We start from the raw sequence: 27401 nt of genomic DNA, 5'->3' as shown, positions 1-27401 counted from the left end.
CCACCCCCTTGGTGACGTCATGCCTCCGCAGCCAATGTCCAGGATCTCCCCCTCCTCCCCCTTTCCACTCCTTTTTCCCCTCCAGCCTGGGGCTGGGGCTGAGCAGACAGACTGGGAGCTCCTGAAGTGTCTGGAGGTTCGCTGGTAAGAGAGCAGCCCGCCAGTTATCTCCCTGGCCGGGCTGCGAAGCCTTGGAAACGATCCCCAGGGACCGGGGAGGTGCTGGGAGGGTGCCTGTGTCTCAGGAGGTGTCAGGTTGTAGGAACTGAAGACACAGACTTTGGAGCCAGACCCTGGTTTCCATTCCCAATGTTCCCCCTTTCTGGCTGTGTGATCTTGGCTTCACCCTTTGTGCCTCTGCTTTACTGTCTCTGAAATGGGTTGCTGAAGGCCACCTCATAGGGCTGATGGGAGAGTTGTGCTTGTAAAAGGCTGGGGCAGGATGCTTGGGATGGAGCAGGCATTGTGGTCCCTGGAATCGTGTGCTACGGAGGTAGTGCTGAACCTGTTGGTATGAGATTGTGTCCAAACTGGATTTTGTTCCTCACCCAAACTTCCCCATTGGTAGGGATGAGTGTGAAGCCACTGGTGAGCAAAGGCTGGATGAGATACTTTGAGTTGCACAGCTCACACCCCCACTTGCTGTCAGTGTTTAGTTTACATTACCTGACCACTTCCTATATGCTGGGAATATTCTCAGGTCCTGCAGTCATCTCACAAATCTTCGAAACCACCCTTTTGGGCTGCCATTTGACAGGTGAGGACACTGAGGCCCTGACAGGTGAAATACCGTGCCCCAGAGGTCCAACCTGAGAAATGCTAAAGCAGGTACTGAGGCAACTGCCAGCACGCCCCCCCCCCTCGCTAGATGGCTTCAGATCATGTCTAGGGTTCTGGATGGGTCAGGTCATCACCCCCACTCCACTTGCTGAGGGCACCAGATCGCTCGTATCTAGAAAATCTGAGGCTCCGAATGGGGAGAATTCCTAAATGGTGCCAGCCATAGGGGTAAGATGATGCACAGGGCAAAGCTGGGGGACTCCTCAGCAAGCCCAGCTCAGCCAAAGGGCCCAGGACCCCTCACCCTAGCCATTCTGAGGGGCATGAGTGGCATCATACATGGCCATCTGGGTTGCACCTTCCCCAAGAAGGTATTGCAATGCTTTAACGAACCAAAGCAGGGAAAGATCTTTGCACATAGTAAGTGGTCAAGAAATGGGGACTCAGAATTCTGGAAGCTCAAGAATGTGACAGAGTAGGACCAGAGGACCTGCTCAAGAAAAAGCTGTTGACATCTAGAGGGTCCTGCCTTGCCTTGATTCACCATGGGATCCCTGTTAGAGCTTCCTCTAACATAAGTCAGGGATGCCTCCAGGAGCCTGCCCACCCCCTCTTCCCTGCCTAGTGGGATGGGCAGAGCTGGGAACACAGAGCACCCGGGGTGGGGTGGGCTTCCTTCCGAAACTGCCCCCTCCCTACCCCAAGGGCTGGGTACGTGGATCAGGAAGGGCACAGTTGGGCTAAATATAACCTGGGCTGGCAGCTGTCCTGGGCAGGGATGAAGGCATTCTCTTTTCACTACCCCTGCTGAGCTTGCTGTGCCAGCCTCTGGGTGTGACCCTTGCTGCCCTGCCTGGAACAGGGAGCTTGTGGCCCAGGAGATCCTTTTCTCCATTTTCAATGCCACGCACAAGAACCGGGATTTTCCCACCTCCAGCTCAGGATGCTATGTTGCATCAGGGACTCAGGTTAGCTTCTTAGACCCTGGGCTCACATCCCAACTGCATCACCATGATATCCTCTCAACCCTCAGTTACTCATCAATAAAATGGGATTGCATGAAGCCATGTCTATAAAGTGCCTACCTGGCCCAGAGTTGGCACCACGGAGGTCCCTCTAAAAGTGCCTGTTTCTTGCACCTTCACAACCTCCCCCTGCCAGCTGTTTTACTCTTTGAGACTCCTCCAGTGCTCCAAGCCACCAGTGCAAGTTAAGTGCAGAGTTAGGGTCAAGGGTGCACATCCTAGCTGTGAGACCCCAGACAGGTTACTTCCCCTCTCTGAGCTTCAGTTTCCAACCCTAAGACAGCCACCATATTCAGGGTGATTATGAGGTCTTTGGGTGCTAACACAGGGCCCAGTTTAGAGGAAATGCCCAGATGGAAGCCAATCCTATTTGAAAAGGCTGGGGACTCAGAGGGAAGGTCAGGGAAAGACATGGAGACCACGACCCTTAGCAGAGCCAGAGAGGAGCCCTCTGACATGGTGGGGGGCCAGCCAGTGAAGTGGGTACAGCTGGAGCATTGAGGGGGTTCCTGTGTCCTTTCCCCTGGCCGCTGGTGGGCTATGAAGGGCCATTGTGTGGCTAGGGGTGGGTGGGCAGGGGTGGAATGTGACTGGGCATAGCAGATGGGCCATTGTTTGAGGGAATGTGCCGTATGAGGCCTGACCTTTCCCTTGGGAGTGGGGGTTGGCATGTAGGCATGTCAGGTGGGGGCTGGGAGGACAAGGCCAAAGTTGGGGAGCAGGACACATATCCACCCCTTTTTCCCCAGAAGGGCCTGTGGGGAGACTACAGGCTAATCCAGTTCTGCCTCCTTCTCGTTGTGCTGTGTGACTTAGAGTAAGGTTCTTGGCCTGAGGGGCTAGGGTTTTCTGTAGTGAAGTGGAAAGGAGATGTCTTAGCCCAGGACTGGCAAAGAATGACCACTCAATACCCATTAGTTATTATCAGTATAAGGGGCTGGAGCTTTCAGACAAGTTCAAGTCTATGATGAGGGCAAGTGACTTCCCTTCTGCCAGCCTCAGGTGTCTTCTTTGTAATAAACTCAATAATTGTATTGACCTCGTAACGGTGTTCTGAGATCCACATGCAACAACTTCTGTGGGACATCTGACACAAGATCACAACCACAGGAAGTTTTTAGTAATAACAGCAAATGCTTATGAAGTCACTTCCATGTGCCTGAACTTTATATTTAGTAACTCACGATCCATCCAACAGCTCTGTGAGGGAGGTGCTCTTCTCGTCATTCTATAGATGAGGAAACTGAGGCACAGAGAGGTGAGGTGATTTGCCCACAGGGAGTTCTTGGGATTGTTATAATTATTTTTTAGTAAATTTGGCCCTCTTGGTCTGCTGAGGTGTTTGGTTCAGGGGCTCTGCTGTCAGGCTTAGGAGTCAGTTCTGGCTGTACTGTTTGTTGGCCAACTGTGTCACCTTGGACAAAGATCTGAGTCTCAGTTTCCCCACCTGCACTATGAGGTTAGAGTATTGACATAGTGCAGGAAGGGTCAGGCATTCAGAAAGCAATCAGTGGGGTTAGCTAATAGTAATCCTCACATTCTTCTTCTTAGAGCCCGGGATCCAGGAGGCCCAAGGAGTTGGAGGTGTCCCTGAGGTGAGCACTGGCTGGTGCCACATGCCGTTCCCTGCCCCTCCCTCACCTGCTTGGAGCCTCATGCCCTTGTCTATCATTGACAGGCAGCAAGGCCTCAGAGGAAAAGTGTGAGCCCCGTACAGCACCCCAGGCTGAGCTCCTGTTAGGGGGTGCCTGTGCCCAGGCAACAGTGAAAGAACAGCTGGTGGGGGATCCTTCTCCCCTTATGATACCACCTTGACCTCTCCTTCTAAGCCCAGCCTCCTCCCCAGGCCTCAAGCCTTCATCCTCATCCCCCACAGGCTCAGAGGCAGCTGCTCCATGCAGAACTGAAGCTCGTCCTGCAGCAGAAAGGAGAGAGGAAGCAGCTTGGGCCCAGGTGACTCCCAGCTGCACCATGGCAGTCAGGAGCCGGAGTGCTGAGGTGAGTACTCACACATCTTCCAAGGAGCACTTGTGGGGACTGGGTGGGGGGCACAGACTAGGGGAGCAAGGAGACAGTTCTGGCTTCTCTGTGCCTCAGTCTCCCCATCTATGAAATGGAAATAGCAACAGGGCCTATTTTATAGGTTGCTGTGAGGGAAAAAACTTTTTACGTATGTAAATTGCTTAGCATAGTACCTGGCACAGACTAAAATTCAAAGCAGCTAATTCATTGGAGCAGAATGGAGTTATATTAATAATGAGCTAAAGAATATAAAGCAGAAACTCTTCATCGGAAGTGGCAGGATGGTGCAGAGGTCGAGGACATTGGCTTTGGACACACAGACTTAAATTCCAACCCTACCACTTCAGCTGTGCAGCCCTGAACATGTGATCTGATCTCTCTAATACTGTTTCTCCACTGGTGAAATGGGGCATGGTCCTCACCTCGGAAGATTGTGAGGATTCACACAAGCTATTTGCAAGGGCCTGGTGCCTAGGAAGCCCCCTTGATGGTCAGCAGCTGTCACTGTTAAGGAGATAAAGCACTGGCATTGACTTCATTCTACCAGATGCCAGGCACAGAGAGGGTCTACTTTTACAGGAGCCCAGCTGGCTGGGGGATGGTGGGAGTGGGGAATAGTGCAAGGAGGTCACTGCCTACAGAACAGTCTATGGGCTCTGAGGTCATAGACCTGAGGTTGAGGCCCAGTGGCTTAACTGGCTGCGTGACATTAGGCAAGTCACTTCATCTCTCTGGACCTTTGTATCCCCCTCTGTGACTGCCCAAGCTGTGGAGAGGATGAAAGGAAATGCCACACTTAAAGTGGTTGGCTCAGGGCCTAAGAAAGGACTGTAGTGATAGTCACAGTGCTCCCTGCCACTCCTACCACAACTCTTCTTACCCCTTTTCTGCCCAGTTCTCTTGTCCCAGGGCCACTGCTGTGGGGCATCTGGCCTAGACCTGCTTTCCCTTCTTCGCCCTGGGTTCAACTCCAGTCTGTGCCAGCCTAGATACCTTGACCAATACAGCATCCCCTCGATGCTTCAGGTCTCAGTTCACAACCAGAGACTCATTCCAGTAATCCATGTTACCCAACTTTACAGTAAGGCAACAAACCCAGAGAGGCAAAGGTCTCCCCCAGAGACACACAGCAGATTGGGATCCTAGACATTTGTGGAACTGAGGTCTCCCCACTGCCTCTTCTGGGAAGCCCAAATGTGAATCCCACAGGTTGCTGCTGGGATTGGGCTATGTCAGCACCATTGACAGTAAATACCAGGAATACCACGTCTGTTGGTCCACCACTCATTACCCACCCACCCCCTTTCACTGAATTCATTCTCCCATGGGCGTTCGCAGGGTTTGGGGTCATAAGAGTCCACAATAGGGCACAGTCTCACACACATTCAAGCTTCCAAGGAGGCCAGTCCCACCCGCACCCCTCCATTCCGCACCAAGTAAGGGTCCAGCCCTTTATTCGGAATCCCAACCTCACCCCAACCCCATTCTGCTGTTATTAAAGCCCTTCCCCATAGCTCCTAAGCCTCTGGGTCCCCAACCCGCCGTCACCGAAATTCTAGCCACACCATATCTTGAGCCCCTCTGCTCTGGCCTATGTGCTCTATCTATCCTTTCGTGCTCTTTAAAGAGCCTCCACTCCCCTAGCCCCGCCCCCAGAACTAGCCACGCCCCACGGAGAGCCCAGCCCCTTCCTATCGGGCCGGCTTCTTAGTCACTACTCGGGTTTCCTCTAGCCTCCGCTCCGCAACCCGTCCGGTCCCTCCCCCAGGGGCTCCAAGAGAGCGGCGAGCCAGCTGAGCGGTTGAACCCTTCCACTGAGCGAGCGGCCCTCGCTCTTCCCTAAAGGGGAGATGCCGGAGTGGGTGGGCCCGCACGACCTGCCTGAGCCTTGCAGAGGGGCATGTGCCCTAAAGACTAATTTTAGAGACGCTTTTAAGCGCAATGGCAGGCTCTGTGCGAGATCTGGCCCTAGCGACCCCTGGCGACCATCGCCACCTTCCGCAGGAGCTAAGGCGGGCAGAGTTGGTGGAGATCATCGTGGAGACGGAGGCGCAGACTGGGGTTACTGGCATCAACGTAGCCGGCGGCGGAAAGGAAGGAATCTACATCCGCGAACTTCGCGAGGACTCCCCGGCTGCCAAGAGCCTCAGCCTGCAGGAAGGTGGGTGGGGCGAGAAATGGGGCGAGGCCTTCATGTGGGCGGGGCCTTCATGCGAAGGCTAGGTTAGGAATCGATCCTGGGACCCCAGCTTGGCCGGAGATCAATAGGCGGGGTTAAGGGCTTTGGGCCGGGCTTTTTGTGTTGGCTTTGCAGTCTTAGAGATGCAGTTTACTAGTTTGAGATTTTTTTTTTAAAGATTTTATTCATCCATTTTTATTGGAGAGAAAGAGAAAGAGAGGAAAGAGATAGAGAGAACAGGGGGAGGAGCAGGAAGCATCAACTCCCATATGTGCCTTGACCAGGCAAGCCCAGGGTTTTTTTGTTTTGTTTTGTTTTGTTTTGTTTTTAATTTATTTATTTTTTACAGAGACAGAGAGAGTCAGAGAGAGGGATAGACAGGGACAGACAGACGGGAACGGAGAGAGATGAGAAGCATCAATCATTAGTTTTTCATTGTGCGTTGCAACACCTTAATTGTTCATTGATTGCTTTCTCATATGTGCCTTGACCACGGGCCTTCAGCAGACTGAGTAACCCCTTGCTGGAGCCAGCGACCTTGGGTTCAAACTGGTGGGCTTTTGCTCAAACCAGATGAGCCCGCGCTCAAGCTGGTGAGCTTGGGGTCTTGAACCTGGGTCCTCTGCATCCCAGTCCGACGCTCTATCCACTGCGCCACCACCTGGTCAGGCATAGCCCAGGGTTTTGAACTGGCAACCTCAGCATTCCAGGTCGACGCTTTGTCCACTGCGCCACTATAGGTCAGGCTAGTTTGAGATTTAAAAAAAAAAAAAATTCTTTTAACCAGAGAGGAAGAGAGAGAGAGAGAGTCAGAGAGATAGGAACATCAATCTGCTTTTGTATGTGCCCTGACTTGGGATCAAACTCATCAACCTCTGAACTTCAAGACAATGCTCTAACCAATGGAACAATCCAGCCAGGCTCTAAAAAATTTGATTGATTTTAGAGAAAGAGGAAAGGAAAGAGGGAAACATTGATTTGATGTTCCACTTATTTATGCATTCAATGGTTCTTTTTAAAACTGATTTTCAGAGAGGAAGAGGGAGAAAGAGAAACACTGATTTATTGTTCCACTTATTCATGCCTTCATTAGCTGATTCTTTTTTTTTTTAATTTATTTTATTTTTTTTACAGGGACAGAGAGAGTCAGAGAGAGGGATAGACAGGGACAGACAGACAGGGACAGAGAGAGATGAGAAGCATCAATCATCAGTTTTTCGTTGTGAGACCTTAGTTGTTCATTGATTGCTTTCTCATATGTGCCTTGACCGCGGGCCTTCAACAGACCGAGTAACCCCTTGCTCGAGCCAGTGACCTTGGGTCCAAGCTGGTGAGCTTTTGCTCAAATCAAATGAGCCCGCACTCAAGCTGGTGAGCTCGGGGTCTCGAACCTGAGTCCTTTGCATCCCAGTCCGACGCTCTACCCACTGCGCCACCGCCTGGTCAGGCCATTGGCTGATTCTTGTATGTGCCCTGACTGAGGATGGAACCAGCACTCTCAGTATGTCAGGAAGACATCCTAACCAACTGAGTTATTTGGCCAGGGCTAGTTTGTGATCTTTCTATGCCTCAGTTTTCTCATCTCTAAAATCAGAATAATTCTAGTACTTACCTCATAGGGTTATTATGTGGATTAAATGAGTCAGCATTTGAAAACACTTAGCACATAGCTAAGTGGCACATATTAAGTCCTACATAAGTGCTAGTTATTGTTTTTGTTGTTTGGGCTGGAGAAAAGAGGTGGAGTTAACTTGGAGGAGATGGGGAGGGTAGCTTAGTAAGGGATGTCTTAGGTAACATGGATGAGACGAATGTGATTTATTTTATTACTGAGGGCCCTATTTCCAGATTCTAGTCTAAGTGCGTGGGCTACTGCGGTAAACAGAACAGATAATACTCTCTGCATTTATGGAGCTTACATTCTAGTGAGGAGAGACATAGGTAAGAGGGAGGGATGTTTTTAGAGGACTTTATAGGCCATGGTGAGGACTTTGGCTTTTTTTTTTTTTTTTTAGATTCTTTAAATTCACTTTTAGAGAGAGAGAGAAAGAGAAAGAGAGAGAGAGAGAGAGGAATGAGATAGAGAGAACAGGAGGAGGAGCAGGAAGCACCAACTCCCGTATGTGCCTTGACCAGGCAAGCCTGGGGTTTCGAACAAGTGACCCCAGCATTCCAGGTTGACACTTTATCCACTCTGCCACCACAGGTCAGGCGATTTTGGCTTTTTTTAAATTATTATTCATTATTTTAGAGAGGGGAGAGAAAGGGAGAGAGAGAGAGACAGAGAGAGGAGAGAGAGGAAGAGAGAGAGAGAGAGAGAGAGAGAGAGAGAGAGAGAGAGAAGGTGGGGAGGAGCTGGAAGCATCAACTCTCATATGTGCCTTGACCAGGCAAGCCCAGGGTTTTGAACCGGCGACCTCAGCATTTCCAGGTCGACGCTTTATCCACTGCGCCACCACAGGTCAGGCGATTTTGGCTTTTAATCTGGGAAAGTTGTTGAGTGGAGAGTTGACCATGTTGAGCTAGTGTATTAGCAGTACACTGGTCATAGGGGGGCAGGATGAGGATTAGAGAGAGCTACAAAGAGGCTACTGTGATTATCCAGGTAAGAGATGGTAGTGCTTGGGGCCAAAATGATGTTATTGGAGGTGAAGAGAAGGGTTTGGATTCTGGATTTATTTTGAAGGAGATTTCAGGACTGGATATAGGTTGTAATGCAGGGGTCTCAAACTCAACTCAGCATGTAGGCCGCAGAGCAAGATCACAGCCGGGCCGCACTAGGTCTACAAAAGGCAACTGTTATGCAACACTTTTCTCACTGCAGTTGAAAACAAAAAAAAAATCAGTACAACAAGCACAATCGTACATGCAGTTTACTCAGTGTCACAAAACGACCAGAAACTGTAGTTCACATCACAACTGCTGTTAACTAAGCTAATATCTAGCTAGGATGCTAGAGAAATGAAAAATACAAGTAGGCCCCTAGGCTTACTTAATTTTATCCAAAATATTTTGAACTTCGTGGATTAGTCTGTGGGCCGCACAAAATTGTTCGGCGGGCCGCGAGTTTGAGACCCCTGTTGTAATGGAAAAATAGTCAAGGAGGACGGTAGTCTCACAAATGGGGAATACTGTGGTTGGAGCTTGTTTGGAGGAAGACCAGGAGAACAGTTTGGATTTGTTAAATGGGAAGTGTCAGATATCAAGGTGGAGATTTGGAAGGTCAGTCGGATAAATCTAGGATGGAGGGGAAGGTACTGGGCTGGAAAGATACACTTGGAAGTTGTCAGCATATTAATGACCTTTAAACTCCTAAATCTGTATAAGCTTCACAAATGGGTGAGTAGAACATGTGAATGGAGAAGACAAGGGGTCTAAGGCCTAGGCGCTGGGTCAGTGTGTCTTTAAGAGGTCAGGAAGATGGGGAGGAACCATCCCAGAAGCCTGGGGCCTGACCATGGGAGTTAGCTACACAGAAGTCACTGCATGGGAACTTGAGAGAAGCAGTTCAGGGTTCCAGGATGAGTGTCAGAAATGTGATTGGAGAAGTAGAAATAATGCAGCTTGACACTCAATGCATTTTGCCATTAAGGTGAAGAGATAAATGGGGCAGGAGCGCCAGTTGGTGTGATGTCAAGAATATGTAAGAAACAATGGTATGTTAACAGTCTGTTGATGGGAGTAATGTAGAAGAGAGGGACAAATCAATGATGTGGGGGGGGGGGGAAATAGGAGAATTGCTGGAGGAATGGACCTGAACCAGAGTGGAACAGTTCATCCCTAGGAATAGGTAGAGAGAGTAGAGTAAATTGCCACAGGAGCATGGGGGTGAGTAATGGGTGAAAGCTCCTGGAATTTCTCTTCTGATTCTGTTCTTTCAGTAAAGGAAGCAAAGTCAGGGTCTGAACAGTTTCTCCCCTCAGCTACCCATTCCCTTTCTCTGACTTGCCCCCTCTTCTCTCAGCCGCCAGAACTGAGGGAAGGGAATGGTAGACGGTGGAGAGGAGAAAGGTTTCATGGGACAGGTTGTTGAGAGATTGATGTCAGCTGTGCTGAGTGAGGAGCAGATGGAGAGGACAGTGGGGGACAGGACTAGCAGGAAGAATTTGAAAGGATACATGTACGGTGACTGCCTAGAGGGGACCTGAGCCTATAGGGAAAAGAACCATGACAAAAAGTTTTAAGTGGAGAGCGAGAGAATCCTCTACTGGCATTTTGTGGGTTGTTAGTGCCAAACTTGAGTAGGGGGTGGGATAACTGTCTTTCACTGACAATTCAGATCCGGAATTCCTGGTCTTGGTTCCCCAGAACTTTCCCTCTTTCTCTCTCTCTCTCTCTCTTTTTTACAGAGAGAGAGTCAGATAGGGACAGACAGACCAGAACGGAGAGAGATGAGAAGCATCAATCATTAGTTTTTCGCTGCGACACCTTAGTTGTTCATTGATTGCTTTCTCAAACGTGCCCTGACAGTGGGGGCTGCAGCAGACCGAATAACCCCTTGCTCGAGCAAGGGGTCCAAGCTGGTGAGATTTGCTCAAACCAGATGAGCCCGCACTTAAGCTGGCGACCTCGGGGTCTTGAACCTGGGTCCTCCTCATCCCAGTCCGACACTCTATCCACTGCGCCACCACCCAGTCAGGCCAGAACTTTGCCTCTTGACTGTTCCTTCTCCCACCCCACACATGGAAACTTCATTCTTTTCCTTCCCCTTTTCCTGCCTGATCTAGTTCCTCTCCAAACAGTCATGCCCTCTAAGTGCTAGGAACCTGGGCCCTGAACCCTGGAGACAGGTGACCCTCAAATAGGGCATGGGAGAGGAACTGGCAGACCCCATGATTCAGCCATGGGCTCCAATACCCAGCCTGCTCCCCAGACAGTTTCATGACACTCCCATGTCCCCACCCTTTGAAGCCCTATAAACATCTTCAAACTTGGCAAAAGATGAAGAGAGTATCGTAAAGTTTAACTGCTAACAAAAAACAAAGGACAACAAAAAACCCAGCCCTGGCCAGATAGCTTGAGAGTATCATTGTGAAGCACAGAGATTGCTGGTTTAATCCCCAGTCAGGGCACACACAGGAACAGATTGATGTTCCTATCTCTCTCTCTCTCTCTCTTTCTCTCTCTCCTCCATTTTCTCTTGCTAAAATAAGTAAATAAATATTAAAACAAATAGCCTGACCAGGTGGTAGTGCAGTGGATAGAGCGTTAGACTGGGATGCGGAGGACACAGGTTCGAGATCCCGAGGTCGCCAGTTTGAGCACGGACTCATCTGGCTTGAGCAAAGCTCACCAGCTTGGACCCAAGGTTGCTGGCTTGAACAAGGGGTTACTTGGTCTGCTGAAGGCCTGCGGTCAAGGCACATATGAGAAAGCAATCAATGAACAATTAAGGTGTCGCAACGAAAAACTGATGATGCTTCTCATCTTTCTTCGTTCCGTCTGTCCCTATCTATCCTTCTGACTCTGTCTCTATAAAATAAATAAAATAAATAAATAAATAAGTAAGTAAAACAAATAAACAAAACCCCCCAGCCTGTGGTGGTGGCAGAGTGGATAGAGCATTGACCTGGGATGCCGAGGTCCCAGATTTGAAACCTCAAGTTTGCTGGCTTGAGTGCAGGGTTACCAGCTTGAGTGTGGGGCCACTGTCTTGAGCATGGGATCATCTACATACATGATCCCATAGTAGCGGTGGCTTGAGCCCAAAAGTTTGCTAGGTTGAAGCCCAAGGTCACTGGCTTGAGCTCAAGGTTTCTGGCTTGAGCAAGAGATCACTGCCTCAGCTTGAGCCCCTGGGTCAAGGCTGGTATGAGAAGCAATCAATGAACAACTAACGTGAGGCAACTACAAGTTGAAGATTCTCATCTCTCTCCCTTTGTGTCTCTCTTCCTTCCTCGCTGGCTCTCTAAGAAAAAAAAAAAGCCAGGGTCTGAAATGTAAGGCTGGGGAAGGGGTGTGGAAAGGCTACAGCGAGGGTGTGGAGTGTGTGGATTGCACAGCGAGGAGGCAAAGCTAAAGCCAAAGGGCAGGGCTTTTTTTTTTTTTTTTTTAATTCAGTGAGAGGAGGGGGAGGCAGAGAGACAGACTCTCGTGCTCTCAGACCGGGATCCACCCAGCGAGCCCATTAAGTGGCGATGCTATGCCCAATCCAAGGGGGGGTTGCTCGGTTGCTCAGCAATTGAGCTCTTCTTAGCGCCCCTAAGGCAGAGGCTATGGAGCCATCCTCAGCGCCCCTGATTGGCCAACTCTCAATCTTGGGGCTAGGAGATAGGCGGGGCCAATTTTGGGAGGAGCCTCGCTGTGCTGGCTCCAGGGAAGTGGGAGGAACCAGGCCTCGGTGGGAGCGGAATATGCCTACTCTCTGCTCACCTTCACCTCCCCTGCAGGGGACCAGCTGCTGAGCGCCCGTGTGTTTTTTGAGAACTTCAAGTACGAGGATGCACTACGTCTGCTGCAATGCGCCGAGCCTTACAAGGTCTCCTTCTGCCTGAAGCGCACTGTGCCCACCGGGGACCTGGCGCTGAGGCCTGGGACCGTGTCTGGCTACGAGATCAAGGGCCCACGGGCCAAGGTGGCCAAGCTGGTACGCGTGCTTAGCCCGGTCCTGGCCCTGGACTGTCCTAGAGATCCCATCTCTGCACCATGAACTCTCCTCCCTTACACCACGGGCCAGCCTTGCCCTCTGTCTTGTCACTAACCCAAAGCTAATCCCATCCTTGGCCTCCTGCTCTATGCCCCTAAACTCCTCTCTGGGGAGGAGGACCCACCTATCCCAGACCGGGGCCCTCACCCACTTTGGAGAGGTATCCTCACCTTCAGCTCTAGGCTTGCTAGGGGTCCTGAACCAGAGGACTCCAAATCTGGACGCCAGGTTTAAGCCTGATTGCTCCTCACTGCTGAGTGACTCTGGACAAGTTTCTTTCCTTCCTTAGGACTCAATTTCCCCATCTCTAGAATGAGGGTATTAAGGAAAATCCTGGATGAGGAACTAGACGTGTTAGGTCTCAGTTTCTACATTCCTGTTGACTCACTGTAAGATTAGAAATGAGTATCTTTGCCTTCAAGGGCAGTATGGTGGAAAGACAGGCAGGAAGTGGAGATGATGTTTTGGGGATAAGATGTTCAATCCATCACATCCCCAGCCTAGTATAATGCCAGTTTGGGACTCCCCCTGTCCACCCCAGACCTCCCACTGTCCCACCGCTTTCCGCTTCTCTCCTCTCTCCCCAGAACATCCAGAGTCTGTCCTCTGTGAAGAAGAAGAAGAAGATGGTGCCTGGGGTCCTGGGGGCCCCTGCAGATCTGGCCCCTGTTGATGTTGAATTCTCCTTTCCCAAGTTCTCCCGTCTGCGTCGGGGCCTCAAAGCCGAGGCCGGCAAGGGTCCTGTCCCAGCCCCGCCCACCCGCCGGCGCCTCCAGCTGCCTCGACTGCGTGTCCGAGAAGTGGCCGAAGAGGCCCAGGTAGCTCGGCTAGCTGCCGCTGCTCCTCCCCACAGAAAAGTGAAAGCGGAGGCTGAGGTGGCTGCAGGAGCCCATTTCACAGCACCCCAAGTGGAGCTGGTTGGGCTCGGGCTGCCAAGCACACAGGTCCCCCAGGTCCCAGCCCCTAAGGGACTGGGGGAGGGTCCTGCCGCAGAAGCAGCCACTGGGTTTGCCCTGCACCTGCCAACCTTTGGTCTAGGAGCTCCTGCTGTACCAGCTGTGGAGCCTGCAGCTACAGGGATTCAGGTTCCCCAAGTGGAGCTGCCCAGCTTGCCCTCACTACCCACTCTGCCCACACTACCTTGTCTGGAGACACAGGAAAGGGCTACAGCGGCACTGGTGGTGCCCAGCCTGGATGTGGCAGCACCTACCGTGGAGGTGGACCTAGCCTTGCCAGGCACAGAGCTGGAGGCCCGAGAAGAGGTTCCTGAGGTGGCCCTGAAGATGCCTCACCTCAGTTTTCCCCACTTTGGGGCTCGAGCAAAGGAAGTAGCTGAAGTCAAGGTGGCCAAGGGCAGCCCCGAGGCCAAGGTGAAGGGGTCCAGACTCCGAATGCCCACCTTTGGGCTTTCTCTCCTGGAGCCCCGGCCCACTGCCCCTGAAGCCACTGTTGAGAGCAAGCTGAAGCTGCCCACCATCAGGATGCCCTCCTTTGGCATTGGGGTCTCTGCGCCTGAGGTCAAGGTGCCCAAGGGGCCTGAAGTGAAATTCCCCAAGGCCCCTGAGGTCAAGCTCCCAAAAGTGCCCAAGGCAGCCCTTCCAGAAATGCAACTCCAAGAGGTGGCACTTCCAAAAGTGTCAGAGATGAAACTTCCAAAGGTGCCCGAGATGGCCGTGCCAGATGTGCGGCTCCCGGAGGTGCAGCTGCCCACAGTGTCGGAGATGAAGCTCCCGAAGGTGCCCGAGATGGCCGTGCCAGATGTGCGGCTCCCGGAGGTGCAGCTGCCGAAAGTGTCCGAGATGAAGCTCCCGAAGGTGCCCGAGATGGCCGTGCCAGATGTGCGGCTCCCGGAGGTGCAGCTGCCGAAAGTGTCCGAGATGAAGCTCCCGAAGGTGCCCGAGATGGCCGTGCCAGATGTGCGGCTCCCGGAGGTGCAGCTGCCGAAAGTGTCCGAGATGAAGCTCCCGAAGGTGCCCGAGATGGCCGTGCCAGATGTGCGGCTCCCGGAGGTGCAGCTGCCGAAAGTGTCCGAGATGAAGCTCCCGAAGGTGCCCGAGATGGCCGTGCCAGATGTGCGGCTCCCGGAGGTGCAGCTGCCGAAAGTCTCCGAGATGAAGCTCCCAGAGTTAAAGCTTCCCAAGGTGCCCGAGATGGCTGTGCCTGACGTACACCTCCCAGAAGTGCAGCTGCCAAAGGTGTCAGAAGTGCAGCTGCTGGAAGTGCAGGCGCCAAAGGTCCCATGTGTGCAGCTTCCCAAGGCTCCAGAGATGCACGTTAAAGCTGCCAGGGCAGAGAAGGTAGAGGGGGTGGAATTTGGCTTCAAGATGCCCAAGATGGCCATGCCTAAGCTAGGGAGGGCAAGGTCACCATCACGAGGCAAGCCAGGGGAAACAGGGGCTGAGGTCTCAGGGAAGCTAATGACACTTCCCTGTCTGCAGCCTGAGGTGGACAGTTATGCACATGTGGGTGTCCCCTCTCTCACACTGCCCTCAGTGGAGCTAGACCTGCCAAGGGCACTGAGCCTGGAGCGGCAGGTTCCAGTGGCTGAAGTGGGCAAGGTGGAGCGGGCAGAAGGCAAGGTAGCACAGGCAGAGGGCAAGGTGGCAGTAGGCATCGGGGAAGTGGCCATCCGGATGCCCTCTGTTGAGATTGTCACTCCAAAGCTGCCCACAGCGGAAGTCAAGGAAGAGCGGGTGGAGGCGATAGAGATGAAAGTCAAACCCACCTCCAAGTTCTCTCTGCCAAAGTTTGGACTCTCAGGGCCAAAGATGACCAAGGCAGAGGCTGAGGGGGCTGGGCGAGCCACCAAGCTGAAAGTGTCCAAGTTTGCCATCTCACTCCCCAAGGCTTGGGTAGGGACCGAGGCTGAAGCGAAAGGGGCCGGGGAGGCAGGGTTGCTCCCCGCTCTCGATCTGTCTATCCCTCAGCTCAGCCTGGATGCCCATCTGCCAACGGGCAAGGTAGAGATGGCAGGGGCTGACTTCAAGCTCAAGGGGCCCAGGTTCGCTCTGCCCAAGTTTGGGGCCAGAGTCCGGGACACCGAGGCAGGAGAACTAGTGCCAGGCATGGCTGAGTTGGAGGGCAAGGGCTGGGGTTGGGATGGGAGGGTGAAGATGCCCAAACTGAAAATGCCTTCCTTCGGGCTGGCTCGGGGGAAGGAGGTAGAAATTCAGGGTGGCCCTGTCAGCCTGGGTGAAAAGCCAGAATTTATGGCTGGGCACCTTAAAATCCCTGAGGTGGAGCTGGTCACACTGGGGGCCCAGGAGGAAATGGGGGCAGAAGAGATGATGGTTGTCAGTGGGGCACGGCTGTCAGGCCTGCAAGTGTCCACAACAGGGCAGGCAGGCACTGAGGGCCATGAGGCAGGGCTGAGGATGCCCCTGGGCATCTCCCTGCCCCAGGTGGAGCTGACTAGCTTCAGTGAGGCCAGCCTGGGTACTCCCTCGGGGCAGCATGTCAAGGGTGCAGCCCCTTCAGCAGAGGGCACGGCAGGCTTCACGGTTCCGGTGCCTCAGGTGACCTTGTCTCGACCTGGAGCCCAAGTGGCAGGCGGTGAGCTCTTGGTGGGAGAGGGCGTCTTCAAGATGCCTGCTGTAACAGTGCCTCAGCTTGAGCTGGATGTGGGGCTGAGCAGAGAGGCGCAGATGGGTGAGGCAGCCACAGGTGAGGGTGAGCTAAGGCTGAAGATACCCGTATTGGGGGCCAGAGCTGGGGCTGGGGTCAGGGAGCCTGGGCACCAGCCCCCAGGGGTCGAACAAACCTTCCATCTCTCATTTCCTGATGTGGAGCTCTCACCGCCCGCCATGGGCAGCCATGCCGAGTACCAGGTGGTAGAGGGCGAGGGAGACACTGGACACAAACTGAAGGTACGGCTGCCCCGGTTTGGCCTGGTGCGGGCCAAGGAGGGGGTTGAGGAGGGGGAGAAGGCCAGGAGTCTGAAACTCAGGCTGCCTCGAGTGGGCTTCAGTCAGAGCGAGGCTATCGCTGGGGAAGGCTCTCGGAGCCCTGAGGAGGAGGAGGAGAAGGAGGAGGAGGAAGAAAACGAGGGCAGCATGGAAGGGGCCTCTGGTCGCCGAGGTCGTCTCCGAGTTCGCTTGCCCCGTGTGGGCCTGGCTACTTCTTCCAAGGCCTCTCAGGGGCAGGAGGGTGAGGCAGCTTCCAAGTCCCCTGGTAGAGAGAAGTCCCCCAAGTTCCGCTTCCCCAGGGTGTCCCTAAGCCCCAAGGCCCGAAGTGGAAGCAGGGACCCAGAAGAGGGTGGATTCCGGGTCCGACTGCCCAGTGTGGGGTTCTCGGAGACAGGGGCTCCAGGCCCCACCAGGATGGAGGGGGCCCAGACTGTTGTCATCTGAAGCCCCTGGGCAAAGGGAGACTCCCCTCACATCTTCCCACCCCCTACCCTTTGTTTTGTGTGTGAGATAACCAGCACTAACCCTCAGAGGGCCGGGAGGTAGGTGACTGATGGGCATGACCAGGGAAGCCTTGTGCCCAGCTCATTGGCAAGATTGTCTGTATCTTGCCAAGATATGTAAATAAATAATCCAGAGGTAGCCTTGTGTCTGGTCTCTTCTGTGTATGAGGGGCATAAGAGAGGGTACAGAGAAAGCAAGCCCGAAAAAGGAGGGAGGGGGGACTTGAGCCTGGCCTGAAGAGCCACAGGCCATCCCTGGTCTGAGGAGAGTCAGGGAGGCCTCGGGACAGGCCCTAGTAGGAGGGGGACTTACCCTAAACATTCAGAAATCCCAGGGGCCTCTGAGCAGGACTCTGGGAAGTTTCCCAGCAGAGCAGAGCGGCAGGACCCCTCTGTTGGGGACTTCACCTGTCCTGGGGAGCTCCACACTGGCCAGGACAGCCTCAGGGGCCCAGAGGGCAGACTGATTGCTACCCTCCTGCCCTCTGCTGGGGACTTCACCTGTCCTGGGGAGCTCCACACTGGCCAGGACAGCCTCAGGGGCCCAGAGAGGGCAGACTGATTGCTCCCCACCTGCCCTCTGCTGGGGACTTCACCTGTCCTGGGGAGCTCCACACTGGCCAGGACAGCCTCAGGGGCCCAGAGAGGGCAGACTGATTGCTCCCCACCTGCCCTCTGCTGGGGACTTCACCTGTCCTGGGGAGCTCCACACTGGCCAGGACAGCCTCAGGGGCCCAGAGAGGGCAGACTGATTGCTCCCCACCTGCCCTCTGCTGGCTCCTCGCCCACAAGGGTGCTTCTGTGTCCTGGCTGGTCCTTTTCTGTCTGTCTGGTTTGACTGCCTGGTCCACCCAGCCCCACCCTGGAAGGCCCCTCCTGGTCCTCTCCTGGCTCATAGGTTGAGAGCTTCCACTCCAGACACATGGCTGTCTCTTAGGACTAGATCCCCAGTGCTCATTCTCAGCTCCCAGGGACCCAATCTCTGGATTTAAGCCCCTAAATCCCCACCAGAGCCTCCGGATGCCCCCACATCTCTCTGCCATGCCCCAGACTGGACTAAGAAGATATGCCATCCAGTCCTAATCTCCCCCTGACATCCCCATATCCACCCCTCCACTCTTCTCTCATCCTAGAGAATGAAAGGCCATGCCCATGAATTGTCACCCCTTCCCTCTGCCTCACCACTTACTCCAGCACCTCCTTTCAATCCAGCCCCCTTTGGGTCACCACCTTGTCACATGCTTTCTCTCTCTCTCTCTTTAGAGACAGGCAGGAAGAGAGAGGGATGAGAAGCATCAGTTCTTCATTGTAGCACCTTAGTTCATTGATTTACTTCTCACACGTGCCTTGACCAGGGGACTGCAGCTGAGCCAGTGACCCCATGCTCAAACCTGTGACCTTGGGCTCAAGCCAGCGACCATGGAGTCATGTCCATAATCCTACGCTCAAGCCAGATGATCCCGTGCTTAAGCTGGTGCCCTTGGGGTTTTGAGCCTGGATCCTTAGCATTCCAGGCCGACGCTCTATCCATTGCACCACCATCTGGTCAGGCACATGCTTTCTCTTTGTCTCCAGCAAATATGGCAAGAATTATCTGCCCACTTGGTGCACACCCCTTGGGCATCACCCCAGCATTTGGGTTTTTCTCCCACCACAGCTACCCTGTCTAGTGTCCAAAGAGATCTCTCTATGACCATGCCAGGGCTTCCTCTGACTACCTTGTCCTGACTTTTCAGGGCATCTTTCTCCTTCCTGAATGCCTCTTTTCCTCCCTTCCACTCTCTCCTTATGCCCCTTGGGCTCCTCCCAGACACTTAATCACCCCCACATCCACCCTGGGTTTGCTACCCTCCCCAAGACTTCCACTTCTCACCACTGGGTGACAATTCCCAAATTCTTCCTGAGTCCACGAGGGGATCCAGTAGTCTCTGCATGCCTCCCTGGACATCTGAGCACTAGAAGAATGTGTGGGGTGGTGGTTCAGAGCTTGGCTTTATAGCTATACTTCTCACAGTCAAAGCCGTTTCTGGCACCCAGCTATTTAAAAACTTCTGTGCCTTGATTTTTCTCTTCCATTAAATGGCTATTAAAATGCCCGAACTATGGTGGTGCAGTAGATAAAGAGTCGATCTGGCGTGCTGAGGTCACCTGTTCGAAATCCCAGGCTTGCCTAGTCAAGGCACATGTGAGAAGTAACTGCTACGAGTTGATGCTTCCTGCTCCTCCTCCCCACCTCTCTTTCTCCTCTCTGAAAAAAATCAATCCATAAATGTTATAAGAATCAGATAAGGTTTCTAAAGCATTCACTATGAATTTAAATGTTCAGCATTAAATTTCCTAACCTGACCTCAGTATTGTCTTTCCCCAAAGTGCTCCTGTCCATGTCCCCATTTCAGGGACCATTCCACCTTGTCCTGTCCTGAACAGCTCCTCTACCCCTTGTCAGCCCCTTGGTCTGGCCTCTGGCCTCCTGAATGTCTCATCTAGTCTCTTCCTCTTCTCCCCAACCTCTCCCACCTGGGCCCTGCTCCAGGCTTATGGCTTCCACTCTCGCCCCCACTAATTCACCCTTCTTCACACAGTAGCTTTCTGACACTCATATCTGACCCTTTCTTCCCTTGTTCAAAGCCCTTCTGTGACTCCCCAGTACCCTCAGAAAAATGCTCAAAGTCCTTAGCTTGGATTCCAGACCTTTTACAACCTGTATCTGCCTAAACCATGCCTTCCCCCATGTCAGCCACAAGGCGGGGCAGGTGTTTTCTGGAAACACACACACACACACACACACACACACACACACACACACACGTACCCCTAGTTTGGAAAGCCTGCCTTTTCTCATCTCTGTTTGACAATGTTCTATGCTTTTGCCTGAGGGTCTACCATCAGACTCCTCTCTAAGTGTGCCTGTCCGACCTCTTCAGGGTTCCGCCTCCGGGCGGGGGAGGGGGCTTGACCTGCCACCCCACCCCCCATTCCAGCCAAGGGCTCAGGTCTCCAACAACAGAACCAGAGCCACTCAGCAACGCTGGAACCCATTTGGGGGGGGCCTGGGGCCCCTCGTCCAAAGCCAGGAGGGCTTTGGGGGAGGGGTGCAACCCCTGGCATATTCCCCGTGTGGCTCAGAGGGCTGGGGTGTGCCCAGAAGGTGAGGCCAAACCTTGCAGGGGTAGGCACGTGTGTGGTTCTCTTTTCCTCGTCGGGAGTACTGTGGGGTCGACAGCTGAGGGGCTGGGAGGCTGTGAAAGCAGAGCCTGTGGGGCAGAGGCGGTGCCAGGGTGGTGTCTGGTGGCAGAGGCACCATGGCCACCATCCAGTCAGAGACGGACTGTTATGACATCATTGAGGTGCTGGGCAAGGGCACCTTTGGGGAGGTGGCCAAGGGCTGGCGACGAAGCACGGGCGAGCTGGTGGCCATCAAGATCCTCAAGAATGACGCCTACCGCAACCGTATCATCAAGAACGAACTGAAGCTGCTCCGCTGCATGAGGGGTCTGGACCCCGAGGAGGCCCATGTCATCCGCTTCCTCGAGTTCTTCCATGATGCCCTCAAGTTCTACCTGGTGTTTGAGCTGCTGGAGCAAAACCTTTTTGAATTCCAGAAGGAGAACAACTTTGCTCCCCTCCCTGCCCGCCATATCCGCACAGTCACCCTGCAGGTGCTCAGAGCCCTGGCCCGGCTCAAGGAGCTGGCCATCATCCACGCTGACCTCAAGCCCGAGAACATTATGCTGGTGGATCAGACCCGCTGCCCCTTCAGGGTCAAGGTGAGGGGCCACCCAGGGGTGGCGGCATCCCTTGTTCCTGTCTCCCCCTAGCTTTCTCCAGCCCTAGACACTCTGGCTGGGAGGGAAACAGGCTGGAACGGGGCAGGAGCGGGAAGACAGTGAAGGGTGACTGCACCAGTCAGTGCAGGGGTGAGAGATGGGTGGGCAGGACTGGAGTCAGGGGTGTGGGAGGAGGGGGCAGGAGTGGGTCTGAGTAGATTTGGGAGCTGCAGACAACAGCACGGATCTTATATGAAGTGTAAGAGAGGACTTGGGAGGGACAAAAGCCTGTTGGCCCGAGCAGCTGGAAGAAGGGTAGTGCCATGCCTCATCACAGTGAGTTTGTTCAACAGACATTACTGAATGTCTGCTCTGGGTCTGACCCTGTGCTGGATACACAGAGCATGGCCTCTGCACTGTCACAAGGCCCTGGGCTCCCCTATCCCACTCCTGACCCCTCTGTCTGCTTCTGGATTTGATACTGTCTGGTGATGACAGGAACCAGGAACACTGTGAGGGCAGGACCAAGGAAGTTTTGGTCACCACTGTGTCCTTGGCATCTCCCAGCACAGTGCTATTATGGAGTCAGTGCTAAATGAACGTCAGGCACAGAGCGATACAGAGACAGGAAGAGGCAGAGCATTCTGTTCTGAGAAGAGTATAGAGACCCAAGGAGGGAGAGACTCTCACAGACAGCAGGAGACAGTCAGGACAGATCCACACCTGGCCAGTGTTGGCACCCTTACCATGTTTGTGGAATAAATGGATGGATGGGTGGATGGATGGGGGGGGGGAGCCAGGGAAAGATCCCACTAATATTGACTGAGTGCCCAGCGTCATTCAGGCTCTCTGAAATTCAGGCTTTGGCAGTCTGCATTCAGATTAATGACCATTTTGTCCTACTGCCTCCTGCAAATAGAAGGTGAGGGATAGCAGAGAAACAGAAAGGGAAATTGAAGTACGGACCAAGATAGAGTCACAGGGATTCAGAGTGAAAATGGCAGGTAACTCCTCCCAGAGGCATCAGGAGAGACAAGGCCTTTCAGCCCATTTGGTATTAGTTCAACAGGTGTTCATCAAGCACCTGTGATGTACCAGTGCCTGTGTGGGTGTTAAGAGTGCTTGATGATGAGGAGGAGGACCTGGGCCTCCGGGAAGTGTCTTTCTAGTGAGTGACTCAGAGACAGAGATGGAGAGAGACACTGAGAGATAAGAGACACAGACAAGCAATGAAGAGGCAAAGAAAGAACAAGAAAGGTACAAACAAGAGACAGAAAGACAATGACGGGTAAAAAGCCCATTCATTCATTCATTCATTTGCCCCTGCTCTGTGCCAGGCAGTGTTCTAGGCATCTAGAGACTTGGCAGTGAATGGACAAAATCTTGTCCCTGTGGGACTCACATTCTAGTTGGTTAGAGAAACAATGAACTCGATAAAAATGTAAAATATATAGTTTGTGAAGTGGTGTTAAAAGCTATGGAGAGGCCTGACCTGGTGGTGGCGCAGTGGATGGAGCGTCGGACTGGGATGTGGAGGGACCCAGGTTCGAGACCCCGAGGTCGCCAGCTTGAGTGCGGGCTCATCTGGTTTGAGCGAGGCTCACCAGCTTGGACCCAAGGTCGCTGGCTCCAGCGGGGGGTTGCTTGGCCTGCTGAGGGCCCGCGGTCGAGGCACATGTGAGAGAGCAATCAATGAACAACTAAGGTGTTGCAGCGCGCAATGAAAAACTGATGATTGATGCTTCTCATCTCTCTCTGTTACTGTCTGTCTATCCCTCTCTCTGACTCACTCTCTGTCTCTGTAAAAAATAAATAAATAATTAAAAAAAAAAAAAAAAAAAAAAAAAGCTATGGAGAGGCCTGACCTGTGGTAGCGCAGTGGATAAAGCGTCGACCTGGAAATGCTGAGGTCGCCGGTTCGAAACCCTGGGCTTGCCTGGCTCAAGGCACATATGGGAGTTGATGCTTCCAGCTCTTCCCCCCTTCTCTCTCTCTGTCTCTCTCCCTCCTCTCTAAAAAATAAAATAAAATAAATAAAAAATAAGCTATGGAGAAAAGCAGGGGCCAAGAAGGTGACTAGGAAGGGTAGGGGTACTGTTTTTTGATAGAATGGTCAGGGGGAGGCTTCACTGAGGTGATAGGAGGTAAGGGGGGAGTGGTGTGGACACCCAGGGGAAGAGCATTCCAGGTAGAAGGAACAGCCAGTGCAAAGGCCCTGAGCTGGGAATGTGTTTGGCTTGTTCAAGGAATAGTGAGAGGCCTGTGTGACTGCAGCAGGGTTAGCGAGGGAGAAAGTGGGAGGAGCTGAGGGCAGAGATGGGATAGGGCAGCTTGTAGGAGCCTTGGGGCCCGCGGTGAGAACTTTGGCTTTTATCACGGGATGTGGTAAAGCCACAAGAGGACGATGAGTAGGAGAGGGAAGCACAGTGAGAAGATTCTTAGTCTGTTCAGAAGGTGGAAGCAACAAGATTTGTTGATGGACAAGGTGTGGGTTAAAAGAGGGTTTCTAATGCTCCTAGATATATATTCTAGTCACTAGTGGAGAGAAATAGAGACAGTTACAGACATACAAAGCAGAGGCAAAACTGGAGGAGACAGTAAGGGCATAAGAGATAAGACTCAGACATAGCGACAGTCAGATGGCAGATACAGACACACTGGGGAGAGGTGTCAGTTGAGGCCTAGATCTGCTGTTCCCTCTACTTGCCTTGCCCACTGGCCTCCCTCTCCCCACACAGGTGATTGACTTTGGCTCCGCCAGCATTTTCAGTGAGGTGCGCTACGTGAAGGAGCCGTACATACAGTCGCGTTTCTACAGGGCCCCTGAGATTCTGCTGGGGCTGCCCTTCTGTGAGAAGGTTGACGTGTGGTCACTGGGCTGCGTCATGGCTGAGCTGCATCTGGGCTGGCCACTCTACCCAGGCAACAATGAGTATGACCAAGTGCGCTACATCTGTGAGACACAGGGCCTTCCCAAGCCCCACGTGCTGCACGCCGCCCGCAAGGCCCACCACTTCTTCAAGCGAAACCCCCACCCTGATTTCACCAACCCCTGGCAGCTCAAGTCTTCAGCTGACTACCTGGCCGAGACCAAGGTAGGGGGGCAGGTGGAGTGAGGGCAGTCAGTGTGAGGGCTGCCACATCAAGAAAAAAAATCTAGGTTAGATCTCAGGCAGGTCTGGAAGCTTGAGGGTCAGCTATGGGGGCTGTCACAATAAGAGGTCTAAATATCAAAGGTGGGACTGGAAGTTTGAGGGTCACTGTGGGGGCTGGTGCAGCAAGAGGGATTGGGATTATAACGCAAGTGTGACAGAGAGTGTAGGGTACCCCCTCTGCCAGCTGCAGATCTAGGGCCAGGCAAACTCAAGCAGTGTGAGGGACCTAAATGAGGCCCAGGTGGGACTGGCAGTCTAAGGCAGCCTGTCTGCCACCTCTGTGGCTGCAGTCATCACACCTGTGCAGCAAGAGTCTGGGTGAGACAGCAGAGGACTGGGCATTTGGGCCAGCCGGGGGATCTGTCACAAGAGTAGTTTGGGTGAGACCAAAAGTAGGACTGAAAGAATATGGCAGCTCCTCTAATATCCCCTTGCCTGGGGTTGTCACACTACTGTGGCAAGGAGGTTCAGCCACTGGAAGGCAGAGAGGACTGGGATTGGCTGTGGCGGCAGTAGCAGCAAGAAGGATCTGGGTTTGATTCCAAGGAGGACTAGAGGCTTAGGGCACTCCCTCTACTAGCCTCTCACTGGTCGGGGCTGGACCTGCAGTTCTAGCGAGGACCAGGTCTGGGATGAGGTGTAAAATTTGAGTAATAACTCTGGGTTAGATGACAAGAGGACCAAAGAACACAGTCAGGTGTACTTCCAGCAGGAGGAGGGCTCTGGATTTGACTAGAGGGAGCAGGTGTGGCCCTCCCAGCAGCAAGAGGGCTCCAAGTCAGATCACAGCCAGAACTGGAAGTCAGGATTCAGATGTGGACTTCATAGCAACACGAAAGCTCTGGGCCAGACTGGAGAGCCTACTGGAAGCTGGGGGGGGGGGGGTGTCATCTGTGGGTCCCACTGCAGGAGTGTCTGGGGCCCAAGGCCTGGGCTCGGTGTCATTTCCTGCCCACATGTCCCATCAGGTGCGCCCACTGGAGCGCCGCAAGTACATGCTCAAGTCGCTGGACCAGATTGAGACAGTGAATGGTGACGGGGCAGCTGGTCGGCTGACCTTCCAAGACCGCGAGGCGCTGGCTGAGCATGCTGACATCAAGAGCATGGTGGAGCTGATCAAGCGCATGCTAACCTGGGAGTCGCACGAACGCATCAGCCCCAGCGCCGCCCTACGTCACCCTTTCGTGTCCATGCAGCAGCTGCGCAGCACCCACGAGACCACCCGCTACTACCAGCTGTCGCTGCGCAGCTGCTGTCTCTCACTACAGGTGGAGGGCAAGCCAGCCACACCCATTGTCGCTGCTTCGGAAAATGAACCACCCTACTACCGCCTGGCTGAGGAGGAGGAGGATGTGGGTCTGGGCAGTGTAGTGAGCAGTGCGCCCTTTTTCTGTGAGAAGGCACCAGGCATGCAAAGGGCTATTGACCAGCTGGATGACTTGAGTCTGCAGGAGGCAGGCCGTGGGCTGTGGGGTGAGAACCCCAATGTGCTGGCCCCACTCAAGGCAGCTGTAGCTGGCCTTCGAGTGCCCGACTCGGGTCCTGAGCCCATCCTGGCTTTCTATGGCAGCCGCCTGGCCAGCCGCCACAAGGCCCGCAAGCCATCCGCAGGCTCCAAGTCCGATTCCAACTTCAGCAACCTCATCCAGCTGGGCCAGGCCTCACCCGAGGACGATAGGCCCTGCCGGGGCAGTGGCTGGGCAGAAGGAGAGCACTGTGGGGCCTCGGCTAAGCCACCCACTCTCCCCAAGAGGGACGGGGATGGGCCGGACATCAAGGACATGACCCTGGATGCTGAGGTAAGTCAGATGGGAGGAAGGGTGCAGGTGGTTCTGGGGTCAGGGGCTCAGCCAGAGCTTCAGGAAGAGGGTACGGTGAACCTGGCCTTGGCCCCTCACACATATGCATTGTCTACAGCTGGCTCAGGGTTCAGATCACACTAGCCCACCCTCAGGATGTTACAAGACTCCATACACACTAATTCATACTCAGGATATAATTAGGATGTGATCAGTCTCTGCTGTATAAAAACTCAGAACACAGTAATCTCTACCTGTAGGAAGTGATAGAGCCCAACACCAAGAAGAGTTTTAGCACATGCTCACCTACCCTCAGGAAGATTTGAAAAAGCCTCAGCAGACACATACCCTCAGGACACATTGAGGTCTCGGCACACACTATTAAAGCCCCCAGGATGTGATAGGGTTCAGGTGGGACAGAAGGGGAGTCCAGGCTGGTGGTTTCTTGTCTGATGCCTTCTCTCCTCCCCCACAGAGGCCAGGCCCTGAGCTCTTCGACCCCACCAGCTGTCCTGGGGAATGGCTGAGTGAGCCAGACTGGACCTTGGAGGGCATCAGGGGCCCACAGGCTCAGGGGCTACCACCTCGCCATGCCCACCCACATGGTCCACCCCGGGCCACCAGCTTTTTGCAGCATGTCAGTGGACAGCATTGATGATGACCCAACCTCTACCAATCACTGGTGGCCGAGCTAGCTGGGCTGGCATTCCTTCCTCAGAGTCATCCCTTGAACCCACAAATTCTTACAGAAAGATAGTTATCCAGAAATTCCCATTTCCCCACCCATAGTGCATGCCTGCATACATACTCTGAACACAGAAGGGCCTTGGTGTCTGGCCTGTGGCCACCTTGATCAGAGGGACACAGAAAGGTGGCTGCACCCTGTTGGCCCTGATCAAGTTCTCAGCCCTGTTGCCTCTGCCTATTTCAATAAAGAACTGTTCACAGCCCTGCCTCAAACCTGTCCTCCCTACCTGAGGGGAGGCCTGGTGCTATGGTGGGGTTCAAACTGGTGCCCAGGCCCTGCTCTCTGATGCCACACTCAGCTGTGGCTTGGGCTGGAGGCTGGGCTGCCATGGCACTGGGAGGTACAGGCTGTGCTTGGCACACTGACCCACTCCCTAAATATGCTGAGTGCTTGCCACATGAGAACCCACCCTCAGAATATTGTGTTCAGCAGGTGCCAACCCAAGCTTGCCAGAAGCCAAGGTCTCATTGTCTGTTTACCTGTCCTTGTCACACATTACAGGTTTGCCGTGCACTTATTTGTGCTTGGGACATGCTAAGTATAAATTCACTTGGCAGGTGCAAATGCATGCTTAGTGCATGCCCCAGTGTTCAGATATGTGAGTCTACCCTTGGGATATGGCAGTGGTTCAGTGCGTGCTCATCCGCTGTAAGCATGCCAAGTGCTCTACCGAGGGCACTACCCCATGCTGGCTACAGGAAGCTCAGCACACGCCAGCCACATGGTCACACAATGCATCTAGCACATGCCAGCTCATGTGCACTTCATGCTGAGGCCCTAGTACAAGCTAGTCACACATGACAGCCTGTATGGTTACATGCTGAGGGCTCAGCACATACCACTCTATGCTATGTGCTCAGCACATGCCAAGC

At 53.6% G+C, this 27401-nt stretch overlaps 2 protein-coding genes across 3 annotated transcripts; both read left to right on the top strand.

Annotated features, from left to right (window-relative positions):
- The first annotated feature begins 94 nt into the window (after positions 1–94).
- Positions 95–17199, top strand: PRX (periaxin). 2 transcript variants are annotated; one of them, XM_066242879.1, is made up of 6 exons: positions 95–144; positions 3357–3400; positions 3682–3803; positions 5832–5988; positions 12396–12592; positions 13240–17199. In XM_066242879.1, exons 3-6 carry the CDS (start codon positions 3777–3779, stop codon positions 16999–17001), a joined length of 4143 nt encoding a protein of 1380 aa, XP_066098976.1. In that variant the 5' UTR covers positions 95–144; positions 3357–3400; positions 3682–3776; the 3' UTR covers positions 17002–17199. The 2 variants fall into 2 exon arrangements, with proteins under 2 accessions (XP_066098976.1, XP_066098975.1); XM_066242878.1 differs by lacking the exons at positions 95–144; positions 3357–3400; positions 3682–3803 and having other exon boundaries at positions 5565–5988.
- Positions 17200–20362: 3163 nt separating this feature from the next.
- Positions 20363–27370, top strand: HIPK4 (homeodomain interacting protein kinase 4). The gene is made up of 4 exons (XM_066242109.1): positions 20363–20827; positions 23566–23922; positions 24951–25781; positions 26257–27370. Exons 1-4 carry the CDS (start codon positions 20363–20365, stop codon positions 26434–26436), a joined length of 1833 nt encoding a protein of 610 aa, XP_066098206.1. The 3' UTR covers positions 26437–27370.
- Positions 27371–27401: the final 31 nt, after the last annotated feature.

The sequence above is a fragment of the Saccopteryx bilineata genome, chromosome 9 (assembly GCF_036850765.1).
Source record: "Saccopteryx bilineata isolate mSacBil1 chromosome 9, mSacBil1_pri_phased_curated, whole genome shotgun sequence".
NCBI classification, from domain to species: domain Eukaryota; kingdom Metazoa; phylum Chordata; class Mammalia; order Chiroptera; family Emballonuridae; genus Saccopteryx; species Saccopteryx bilineata.
The sequence above is the reverse complement of the archived record's forward strand: the minus strand, read 5'-3'. Positions and strand labels throughout refer to the sequence as shown.

Excerpts from the sequence above, each read along its gene's own strand:
- PRX (XM_066242878.1), top strand. The coding sequence starts at position 5,769 with ATGGCAGGCTCTGTGCGAGATCTGGCCCTAGCGACCCCTGGCGACCAT. Across the intron at positions 5,989-12,395 it reads GAGCCTCAGCCTGCAGGAAG|GGGACCAGCTGCTGAGCGCC; the intron begins GTGGGTGGGGCG and ends CCTCCCCTGCAG. Across the intron at positions 12,593-13,239 it reads GGGCCAAGGTGGCCAAGCTG|AACATCCAGAGTCTGTCCTC; the intron begins GTACGCGTGCTT and ends CTCTCTCCCCAG.
- HIPK4 (XM_066242109.1), top strand. The coding sequence starts at position 20,363 with ATGGCCACCATCCAGTCAGAGACGGACTGTTATGACATCATTGAGGTG. Across the intron at positions 20,828-23,565 it reads GCTGCCCCTTCAGGGTCAAG|GTGATTGACTTTGGCTCCGC; the intron begins GTGAGGGGCCAC and ends CTCCCCACACAG. Across the intron at positions 23,923-24,950 it reads ACTACCTGGCCGAGACCAAG|GTGCGCCCACTGGAGCGCCG; the intron begins GTAGGGGGGCAG and ends ATGTCCCATCAG.